The sequence below is a fragment of the Marmota marmota genome, unplaced genomic scaffold (genome assembly GCF_001458135.2).
Source record: "Marmota marmota marmota unplaced genomic scaffold, marMar, whole genome shotgun sequence".
Classification (NCBI taxonomy): domain Eukaryota; kingdom Metazoa; phylum Chordata; class Mammalia; order Rodentia; family Sciuridae; genus Marmota; species Marmota marmota.
In genome coordinates this window covers 7,758,149-7,769,644 of record NW_026000026.1, presented here as the reverse complement: position 1 = coordinate 7,769,644, position 11,496 = coordinate 7,758,149, and the positions used below count along the sequence as shown (strand labels likewise).

The window sequence follows — 11,496 nt, the reverse complement described above, 5'->3', positions numbered from 1 at the left end:
TGGGCTGGGGATGTGGCTCAAGCGGTAGCGCGCTCGCCTGGCATGCGTGCGGCCCGGGTTCGATCCTCAGCACCACATACAGAGATGTTGTGTCTGCCGAAAACTAAAAAATAAATATTAAAATTTCTCTCTCTCTCTCTTTAAAAAAAAAAAAAGAGCCCATTTAGGCTGCAGCCGTTTAATTAGCGAGCACAGAGCAAGAAGGCTCCCCCGAACATGAGCCCTTTCTCCACTGACCACAGGGCCCTGCCGGGGACGTGTGACCAGAGGCTGCTGGGCAGGCTGGGGCCATCCCACTCCTGAAGACTGCCCGCCACCCACTTGTCCCCACCGAGGTTTGAACCGAGCCCAGCGCCTGCCTCTGGCGTGAGCCGTCGCTGCCACAACAAAATAAGCCACTCGCTGCACAAAAGCCTCCGTCCGGCTGGAGTATAAATAGTACCCAGTTGCAATTTTAAACTCTGGAACCTTCATCTCACAGCTGGGAGTATTCTGGGCTGCCGCAGGGACGCTTGACAGGAGCAGGGGCCACTGGGGGGGGGGGGCGAGGGGGCACGAAAGAAGATCCCCTGGTCCCAGAAAATAAAACTGTGGTCAGTGACGTCACCTCATCACCACGCTAGGGAGAAAGACGGGCCGAGGGCAGAAGGGGAAGGTGGGATGTTTCTTTGGATCCAAAGAGAAATGAGAGGGATGGGAGGGGGCAGGGGCTGCCAGAGAGCCCCAGGAGCCCGGATGCAAACAACCCAGACCCCAGCTGGCACACCTCGGAAGAGACCCATGGGGCCACGGAGGCCTGTAGCCACCAAAGGGAGCCTCCTTCCCAAGATGCACCCGAGCTCCCAACCTCCACAGTCCAGTTCAGAAAGGACCAGGCCTCGGGGCCAGCTGGAGCTCAGTGGTAAAGTGTGTACCTAGCCTGTGCAAGACCCTGGGGGGGCAGGCGTGGTGGCACACGCCTGTAATCCCAGTGGCTCAAGAGGCTGAGGCAGGAGAATCGCAAGTTCAAAGCCAGCCTCAGCAACAGCAAGGCACTAAGCAACTCAGTGAGACCTTGTCTCTAAATAAAATACAAAACAGGACTGGGGACGTGGCTCAGTGGTCAAATGCCCCTGGGGTCCCAGCACTGCAGAGAGAAGAGAGGAGAGGACAAAGACCAGACAGGGCAAGTTCAAGTCTGTCCTTGGTGCCAAGGCCGCCGCCTCCTCCGATGGCCTGGGACCTAACCCAGTGGCCCCACTTGTGTGTTTTGGTGGCTCACCTACGACAGGAGCCAGCCTACCCATACCTGAGCCACATCCCCAGTCCTAGTGGCAGGGTTGTCAGGAGGTTGACCAGATACCAAAAGTGTGACTGAATCATTCAGCAGATGCTGACACACACAGGCACAGAAGGGACAGCTGTGTTATGCTCCTCTTTCCCGAGAGATAGAAGCAATGGCTGATCACTCGGTAGAGACGACCCCACTCGATTCCCAGAAGAACCCTCTAGTTGGGTGCTATTATTTTCCCCTTTTTAATGGACTGAGGAACAGGGGATCAGAAACATTAAGTCACCTGCTCAAGGTCACACAGCTAATAAATACCAAAGCCAGAATTTGACTCTGAGCAATATGACCTAGAGCTGAAGGTCTTATGGCGGNGGGGGGGGGGGGGGGGGGGGGGGGGGGGGGGGGGGGGGGGGGGGGGGGGGGGGGGGGGGGGGGGGGGGGGGGGGGGGGGGGGGGGGGGGGGGGGGGGGGGGGGGGGGGGGGGGGGGGGGGGGGGGGGGGGGGGGGGGGGGGGGGGGGGGGGGGGGGGGGGGGGGGGGGGGGGGGGGGGGGGGGGGGGGGGGGGGGGGGGGGGGGGGGGGGGGGGGGGGGGGGGGGGGGGGGGGGGGGGGGGGGGGGGGGGGGGGGGGGGGGGGGGGGGGGGGGGGGGGGGGGGGGGGGGGGGGGGGGGGGGGGGGGGGGGGGGGGGGGGGGGGGGGGGGGGGGGGGGGGGGGGGGGGGGGGGGGGGGGGGGGGGGGGGGGGGGGGGGGGGGGGGGGGGGGGGGGGGGGGGGGGGGGGGGGGGGGGGGGGGGGGGGGGGGGGGGGGGGGGGGGGGGGGGGGGGGGGGGGGGGGGGGGGGGGGGGGGGGGGGGGGGGGGGGGGGGGGGGGGGGGGGGGGGGGGGGGGGGGGGGGGGGGGGGGGGGGGGGGGGGGGGGGGGGGGGGGGGGGGGGGGGGGGGGGGGGGGGGGGGGGGGGGGGGGGGGGGGGGGGGGGGGGGGGGGGGGGGGGGGGGGGGGGGGGGGGGGGGGGGGGGGGGGGGGGGGGGGGGGGGGGGGGGGGGGGGGGGGGGGGGGGGGGGGGGGGGGGGGGGGGGGGGGGGGGGGGGGGGGGGGGGGGGGGGGGGGGGGGGGGGGGGGGGGGGGGGGGGGGGGGGGGGGGGGGGGGGGGGGGGGGGGGGGGGGGGCGTGTTTTGTTTGTTGTCTTTGACTTTTGCAGTCCTGGGGATGGAACTCAGGGCCCCCCGCTCATGCTAAGCCAGTGCTCTAACGCTGAGCCACACCCCGGCCTTCTTATTTTTGGCAGCCTTGCTCTGTGCTGAGGCTGGCCTTGAACTCGAGTGCTCCTGCCTCAGCCTCCTGGGTAACTGTGACTGCAGGTGTGGGCCACGTGCCAGGCCACAGCTTACAGTCTGTAGCCACCGGGATGCTCTGGGGAGGGGTCAGGGGAGACGTGTCCCTTCATTGCTGCCTGTGGGCTGTGGTCGCTCCCCCCAACCTCAGCTCCTGGGGCCCAGGGCGGTGCCCAAGAGCAGGAAGGGCCAAGAATGTCCTTGCCGCCTGTTTGGCTGGCTTCAGGAGGAACAAGCCCCAGACATTCCTGGCCCACAGAAAGGAGCTGGGATTGGCCACCCCAGCAAGCCCACAGATCACTCTTGGGACGATTTTCTCTCAAGATAATCCCCTAAGTGGCCTCAGAAACGGGTCCCGCAGGCTGCGGCCCACATGCCTCTTTAACCAGCCTGAAAGCAAGACGAGTGTCCCTGCAGCTCTTGGTGACTCCTGGGACATAGACTGCTCCAGTCCCAGGGGAAGGGGCAAAGAGTTTGCTCTAAGTGACACCCGGGCATTACGGGGACGGCGAGTAGGCTCCTGTTTTGCAGTGCGGGGGACGGAGCCAGGGGCCTGTCCTGGCAAGCGCTCGGCCCCTGAGCCACACCCCAGTCCTGGTGGGCATCGTTAACACGGGTAGACGAGGCTGTGTTCAAGCCTTCCCAGCTGGGCAAGCCCCAGCATGGGCAGGCCAAGACAGACAGGGGCTGGCCCTGCTAAACCTCCCTGCCCGCTGCCGCCCCGCCACAGGGCGCCATCTCTTGCTGGGACCACTGCAGGAGCCTGTGCGCTGGTCCCCAGGCCTGGTCCCCTTCAGTCTCCTCCTCCGAGGGGTCCTCCCCTGCTCGGCACCCTCCCCTGGACCACCCTCCCCTGGACCACCCTGCGTCCACCCGCTGGCTGTGATCCCGGAGGTGGGGCCAGGAGCGTGGGGAGGAAGTGGAGCAGCGCAGAGCCGGGTGGAAGGTGCCGCTGTGCGGTTGCTCTGGAAACCAGCCTGGAAGTTCCTCGGGAGGAAGGCGGCAGCTACCCCATGACCAAGCTCCTTCCCCAGAAGAATTGAAAACACATGCTCCTGCAAGAACTCGCACAGATTCCAGAATAGTCAAGAAGTGGGGGTCACCTGGTGTCCCTGAGCTGGGGCGCGGGCCAATGAGGCGTGGTCGATGCATATTACAGTCTTCTGCCCGATAAAAAGGAACGGGTCAGTCCAGGCTGCAGTGGGGAGGGTCCAGAGAGCACACGCAAGTGACAGAAGCCAGCCACGGTGGCCACAGGCTTCGGATCGCATTTGTATGTCGCGCCCAGAAGGGCAGGCGAGAGGCCAGAGTGCGTTAGTGCCCTTCCCTTTGGTGGGGGCAGGGGAGGGGCGGGGATCCTTGCTAAGGGCTATGAGGTTTCCTTTCTGAGGCTGTGGGAATGTTCTGGAACGAGCCGTGGGAGCATTTGAGCCTCCCAGTGAGCACACTGAGCGTCACTCCACTGTGCACTCTGAAACCCTGACGTTTGCAGGGTGCGGGGGGCTCCCCTGGAATCCCAGCTGCTCGAGAGGCTGAGGCGGGAGGACCCCAAGCTTCAGTCCGGCCTGGCCAACTTAGGGAGACCCTGGCTCTCCCGCCACCAGATGACACGTCTAGACATCTTGGGTTTTGGTATCTTTTTTTATTCAGTTTTCTGTTACAGGTCCCGGAAGAGGGCCTGGCCCACGGTAGAGCTGGGGTTTCCAAAGATGGACCCCAGCCACCTGCCCTTTTGCCACTGTGCCCATGAGGAGGTGGCTCTGTCTGGAATGTGCCCCCCCCCCCCGATGCTGGAAGCTTAATCCCCCAAGACCGTGTTGCGAGGACGCAGCAGAAAGATGCTCACAAACACGGGCCCTCCACCTTGGACTTCCAGCCTCCAGAACCGTGAGCCAAATAACCTTCTGTTCATCACAAGTAACCTCGCCAGTGCGATCTGTCACAGCGGCACAAAACAGACCAAGACAGTGACACTCTGTGACGCCTGGGCCTCAGCCTGGGCCTCGGCCTTGAGCTTGATTCGCCCTCCTGGAAGCCAGTGCTGGGAGTCAGTCCAGGCGATCTGCTGCAGAGGCCCTGGCGAGAGGCCCCGGAGGTTGGGAGACCACGTGGAGACTGAGACGCACACCGCCAGCAGCCAGACGACGACGGCCAGGCCACACTGGACCTGCAGGGGCAGACAGCACAGCCGGCCACAGCCAGCAGCAGCCACCCGCCCAGGCACCTCCAAGTCGCGGGCATGTGCTAAGCTGAGCGGGTTGAGTCGTTTGCTACCCGAAGTTGGGGATCAATACGATGCTCGATGCTCGATGAATATTCTTTGCAGGAAAGAAAGGACGGAGGGAGGGAGGGAGGAAATCAGCAGGAGGAGGAGGACACGCACCCACAGGAGCCACTGCCTGAGGACCGCAGCCCAGAGCTGTCGTCCTGACCGCACCTTCTGTGCTGTGTGGTCTCCACTCCATCTTTGACCAGCCCTGTGCCTCAGTTTCCCCATTTGAAAACGGGGGTGGGGGACACTGCTCTGACCCCCTCAGGAGGGACCCGGAGGGTGCCAACCAAGCAGCTTCCCAGGGTCGCTTGCCATCCCCCTGAGCTGCAAGCCCCACGTCCATGTCTGTAACGTGGACCCAGCCGGGTCTCCAAACCTGCGTGGACACAGAAGCCAGGCAGGTGACAGTCACCTGTTGGGTCAGGAAGAGGCCAGCCTACGGATGCCTCTACCAATGGCTGGAGTTCTGTGTCCCACCTTTGTCTTAAGAAAGACAGCAGCACAAGCAAACCACACCTCAGCCGAGGCTCAGCCTCGGGGGAGGGAGTGGGGGGCTGGGGCACAGAGAGACCCTTTGCCCCATGGAAAGAGGCGGCTGCCTGGCACCAGCTAGTGCCAAGTGGGAGCTGCAGGCCCACCTGTTCAGGACAAATGTGGTCCAGACACTTGTGCAATGCTCCCGATTGGCAGCCATCTAAAACTAACCTGGTGAATTTTTAAAAACCCGTGATGGTCAATAAGACTGTTGGGGGCTGAACACGCCTTCAGACCTGGGGTCACGCTGTGCCTTTAAGACACAAATGTGTAAAATGTCCAAAGAGGCGGGTCTGCAGGGACAGAGGAGCTGGGTGGAGTCTGGGTCTGAGAGCTGAGAGGCCAGGGTCTCCCCTGAGGGGGGAGGAAATGGCTGGGGGCTGTGACCAGGCCAGGCCATTGAACTGGTCACTTTAAATGAGTGGCTCCTATGTGCCTGGGTCATACCTTAGTAGCGCTATTTAAACACACACCACAATCTTCGTAGAAGCCATAGTGTCCACTCAACCTGGGCAGAAGAAGCAGCTCTCCTCTGGGTCCAGGATGAAAGGGGTGAAATCAGAGTTGAAAGACCCTGGCTGGGGGCACAGAGAGAGCTCCGGCTGCCTCGGGTCTGCACTGCCAGCCAGGGAGGACCTGGCAGGGTAGATAATCATCCCCTCCTCAAGGAAGAGACACCCGTCCTGGTCCCTCAGGACCCTCGGCCTTGAGGTCTGAGTGTCCAGAGGGGACCGGCCACTCTTCCACATTCATCCTGACCCCGACTTCCAAGAAGGTAATTTGGCAACAATGACTGGTGCTCAGCGTAGAGTGCTTGCCTAGGGCGTGCAAGGCCGTGGGTCGATCCTCAGCACCACATATAAATAAGTAAATAGAATAAAGATATTTTTAAAAAATGCTCATACCCTTAGACGGTCCCCTCCTCCCAGGGGTTTATCCTGATTTTGCACAAATGCACAGTGACGGGTTTCAGGTGTTCACAGCAAAAGGCTCCGCAGAACCTAAGTGACTGTCAGTGGAAGAACGGTCACCTAAATAATAAGTCACACAGATACAAATCTGTCTAGTTTTCTTAAAAAAAAAAATCAGGCAGAGGACCAGGGACATACCTAGAAGTGGATCATTTACCTGGTAAGGGGAAGGCCCTGGGTTTGGTCCCCAGCACTGAAAAAACATAATAAAAATTGGGCAGTTCTCTGTGCACTTGTATGGAGAGCTCTCCAAGCCACATTAAGTGAGAAGGACCCACAGGGCAGACAATGTAGGAGTGGGCAGAGGACGGGTGGGGGTGGGGAAGGACCTGAGCAGCCGCCCGGAAGGGGACCTGAGGATGAGGGCAGGCCTCTGCAGGCAGGAGTGGACGGCCCGCTCAACCGCCACAGTCACGGGCTCTTGGACTGGTAACGTATGTGTACTTTTTAAAATTCTTAAACAAAACTTAATTGCTAAAAACAATTGATTCCAATTTACTTTAAATGAACCACAAAGCAAAATTTCCCCACAGCCACAGCCAAGGAATAAATTCAGGTCCAGTGACTCAATCCAGGAACCGAGGCCCATTTGGACCGCACAGGCAGTAGCTGTGTTTTGCACAACTGTGACGTCCACAGCTGGCCCGAGGTACACAGGTGCAGAGGGGACACAAGACCCCGAGCCTGCACCAGGGCATCCTGGAGAGTGGAAAATTCCTAACCTCCAGCCCCGAGGGAGGCCTGGGGTCGCCTGCTTCCAGAGACGGGGCGGAACCACGGGCCACGTGGGTGAGTGGCATCACCCTCGCCACGAGCCCCTGGGGGCCCTGGGGACAGGCCTGGTGCTCTCCTCCCAGCGCCTGGCACGGTGTCTGCAGCTGAACCTGCTCAGCAAACACCTGTGCAATGGCTACCACTGTGACGAACATCCCCAGACGGCTCACGGCAGCCCCACCCCTTGACATCTTCTGTGGACTCCTGGCCCCGTCCTCCAACCACCGGATGTCCAGGAGATGGAGGCGCACAGAGGCCCCGCACAGGCCCCAGCCCCTGTGCCCCCACCTCTTGGCCGTCCAGGGCCTGGGCTGAGCACGGTGTCCACACACCCATGAGACTTTTCCTCCCCCATCGGCACCAGGCACTGAGGACCCAGGGCAAGCAGGACAGCGGGTCCTGAGGCTGGGCGTGGGGCACTCCTGGACTCTGGCTCCGGTCCCACTGCCACCAACAAGCCTGTGACCCCAGTCAGGTCCAGGCCAGAGCAGGCAGGTGGCCTTAAGCAGGACGACTGTCAGAATCACCAGGGGACTGTGGAGAAGTCCGGCTCCCCAGCTGGGGCCCTGGGGCACCTGTCCACACCAGCTCCACGCAGCAGTCACAGTGATGTCCCAAACAGGCAGACTGGGTCACTCCCAGGCTAATGCCCTCCTGGGGAGCTTTTCAGATCCCATTGCCCAGTGCCCCTCACCAGTTAGACCAGAACGCGGGGCCGGGAGCCAAGCAGCAGTACTTTTTTTTAAATATTTTTTTTAGTCATTGATGGACCTTCATTTTATTTATTTATTTAGATGTGGGGCTAAGAATCGAACCCAGTGCCTCACCCTGCCAGGCAAGTGCTCCACCACTGAGCCACGACCCAGCTCCAACGCATCAGAACTTCTTGTGAAGATACCCCAAACATGACAATGTCCACAAAGTTTAGGAACCAGGACCTGCCCAGGGCCCTCAACCCAGCTGGACCCGCCCTCAGCGACAGGCTTCACGGAGTCTCCGCTTTACAGATGCATCGATTGTGGAATCTCTGCCTTCTGCTTGGATTTCCAGAAGGTGGTCGCACATGCACACACCGAGGTGGGCAGCGTCTCGGGGCAGCAAGGTGTCCACTGTGTCCACTGGGGACCAGCCATGCTCACGGGCACAGGGCTGTTTCCAATCTTTGGGAAGCTGTTTCTTTCTAACGCTCCTGCCTTGGGGCTGAGGGTCACCAGCCAGGAAGAAGGTATCTTGGGGAAGGCCCTGTCAGGGGGCTAAGGACAGCTGACTGCTGGTCGTGTGGATCCCAGCCGGGAACTCCCTTTCAAGGGGGTGGGCCCCCTCCAAGCGCCCACTGTGGCCTTGGCTTCTCATGCCCCAGAAGTCTCTGAGCCAGGGGCCTGGTGGGCACTGTCCTCCTGTACCTGGGGCCTCAGCAGCCAGCTCTGGTCTCCTGGCAGCCACTCCAGCCTTGGGGGTGGTCTCGGTCCTACAGCCAGAAGTCCCAGGCCCTGACCCCGGCCTGCACCTGCTCACACCCAGCTCAGGGCCACACTCCTTCCCAAGGCCCCCGGCCTGGCTGGCCTTGCCCGCTTCCCACTGCCCCACCTGAGGTCCACCAAGAAGCTCATGGGTGAGACTGTGAAGGACGTTTAGAGGTGAAGTTTAGGGTTAGGAGAGCCTTGTCCTAATCAGTGCGTGGGTCCCCTGACGTGGGCTGACCGGTGGTGACTCTGCGGGTGGAGACAGGTCCCTGGGGTTGGGCCTTTGGGTTTATATTTTGTCCCTACTGGGCAGAGCTCTCTGCTTCCCGATGGCCTGTCCTGAGCTGCTTTCCCGCCCACACCCTTCCACCGTGATGGTCGGCCCCCCTTCCAGTCGCCAGCCGTGGCCGAACCTCCGAGATGGTGAGTGCCAAGTAACTTCTCCTCCTCTAACTGTTCTCGCCAGGTCCTTTGGTCACGGCGATGAACAAGCTAAGACACAAGGGCAGGCATGGTACGGCTTCTGCCTGCTGCCTAGCCACCACGCCCTCTGCCCCCTTCTACCAGGGCTTCTCTCCACCCCCAACGACACCCTGCCCCCTGCCCCCAGCAGGCTGCAGGGCTCTTCCAACATGGATCCGCTGCCTGTGATAGTTTTCTCCTGGAGCCGGCCAACTCCTGTTCAGGCTTCAGGGCTCACCCTAACATGTCACTGCCTCAGGGAAGCCCTCCAGGACTGCAGGTAGGTACTACCCTCCTCCTCCCCTCCCGGACCCCTCGGGCTCCCTGGTCCCTGCACATCCCGGGGGCTACTGCCCAGACACAGCTTCTCAGAGAGGCCTTGCCCAGCCTCCACTCCAGACACACAGAGCCGCCCTCCAGCCTGGGGCGTCTCCAGGACACTCATCACAACTAATGGGTGTTATCTGTCCCTGGCCTGCTGTCTGACCGCCAGGCGGGCAGGCCCAGGTCTGGCTGCTCTGTCCTCTCCAGCTCCAGGCCGACCTGCACAGAACAGGGCAGGCCCCATTTCACCAAGGAAGCTGGACATCCGCGGGGCTGGCACTGGCTGGATTAAGAAGCTGCTTCCTGTAAGAGCCAATGGGACCTGGGGAAAGGGCTGCCCGAGGGCCACCTGCTGCTCAGGCCCTTCCCGATGCAGACGTCCCTTTCCTGGCTCATTTGCCAGCTGCAGCTCAGGGGCCTGTAATGAATCAACGCTAAGGAGAGTCTGGCGCGGCTGCCGCGGCCTGGAGTCGGCTTCTTTTGGTAAATAAACTTCAGCAGGCGCGATAAGTGGGTTTATTGCCGCACGGAGCTACAGGGAGTTGGGGTTCTCCATTATGTCCCTTACAAACGAGCCCAAGCAAAGCTGTTCTGAGTAAAGGAGCCCAGAGGAGAAAACAGCCAATACACACAGTCTCTTCAGAAGACGGTCCACAGCGGACCTGAATGGGCACAGGGACTCTCGCCGCTCACACTCAGGGCCTGGGGACGTGGCTCAGTGGCAGAGGGCTTGCCTAGCATGTGTGAGGCACTGGGTGATCCCCAGCACCACATAAAAGTAAATAAATAAAACAAAGGTATTGTGTCCATCTACAGCCACAACAAAAATATTTTTAAAAGAAAAGAAATAAGAACCCTGAAGCCAGGGGGAAACTGCAGACACCTGTCCCTGCGCCGCCAGACCAAGATGTGATAGGGGATTGGGTCTCCTCCAGGGTCCAGTCTGGCAAAGGGCAGCAGCTTTGAGCCACTTACAGATGTTCATAAATCCTGGATCCACAAGCCGACACGCATTCAGTGAAAGCCTCCGTTGCTGAGCTATGAGATCTACATAAGAACTTCGCAGCCACTAGGTCAGTCCCTGTGCAAGGGCACAACCTACAAGCGGAGCAGCACGCTGCTGGCGCGTAGTAGGTGCTCATAAAACAATGCTTATTTCATGGTGGGATGCTAAGTCAAATAATGATGTAGACTCTCTAATGCAGAAGCCACCCACCCCAAGGGACTACTGAGCATTTAAAATGTGGCTGGCCCAGAGACAGGCTTTAAAAAGCCTGATTTCTAAAACTTGGTTAACAGAAAAGAATGTAAAATGTCATTATTTTAATAATTCCTATTACATGTTGAAATATTTTGGATCTGCATTATTTTGGATAAATGATATTTTGGATACACTTAATATGGTGAAATGATGTCATCTGTGTTTCTGTGTGTGCTTCTTGGGGCACTTTAAATTACAAAGATATCTCACATTTGTGGTTGGAATCATATTTCTACAGGATAGTTCTTATGGATGCACTCATTTAACCCAGGGGCCCTGTACCACTGAGTTACCTCCCCAGTCCTTTTTATTTTATTTGGGGTCTTGCAAAGTTGGTGAGGCCAGTCTAGAATTTGTGGTCCTCCTGGCTCAGTATCCCAAGTTGCAGGGATTTCAGGCATGAACCACAGCATCTGAGTTGCATGCTACTTCTTTTATTTATTTATTTTCTTCTCTCTCTCTCTCTCTCTCATTTTTTGGTTTTGTCGTGCTTTTTTGTTTTGTCTTGGCATGTTACTTCCTAAACTGAGTTATGATTCACATTCCCCCAAATTCACCTGCTTAACGTGTAGGATCCAGCAGTTTCCTTCACAAAGTTCTGCACCCATCCCTGCTAATGTCACAACACTTTCTTCACCAGGAACAGCGTCCCCTTACCTTATCCTCGCCAGCCACTCTCCATGTTTCCATCCCCTGCACCTTTTTTCTTTCTTTTCTTTTTCTTTTTGGTACTCGGGATTGAACCTGGGGTGCTTTGACATTGAGCTACAGCCTCAGCCCTTCGGAAAAAAATCTTTCTTTCTTTTTCTTTTCTTTTTTTTTTTTTTTTTTTTTT

At 59.6% G+C, this 11,496-nt stretch overlaps 1 protein-coding gene across 1 annotated transcript in view; it reads right to left on the bottom strand.

Moving 5' to 3' along the window:
* Bcas4 (breast carcinoma amplified sequence 4) overlaps nt 1-7,342 on the bottom strand; it is a 51,451-nt gene extending 44,109 nt beyond the window's left edge. The window contains exons 1-2 of the mRNA XM_048811945.1: nt 7,100-7,342; nt 4,561-4,767 (exon numbers count right to left, since the gene is read on the bottom strand). Coding sequence (XP_048667902.1) covers nt 4,561-4,767; nt 7,100-7,342 — 450 coding nt within the window. The remainder of the gene's footprint in view (nt 1-4,560; nt 4,768-7,099) is intronic.
* Between the last annotated feature and the right edge of the window lie 4,154 nt (nt 7,343-11,496).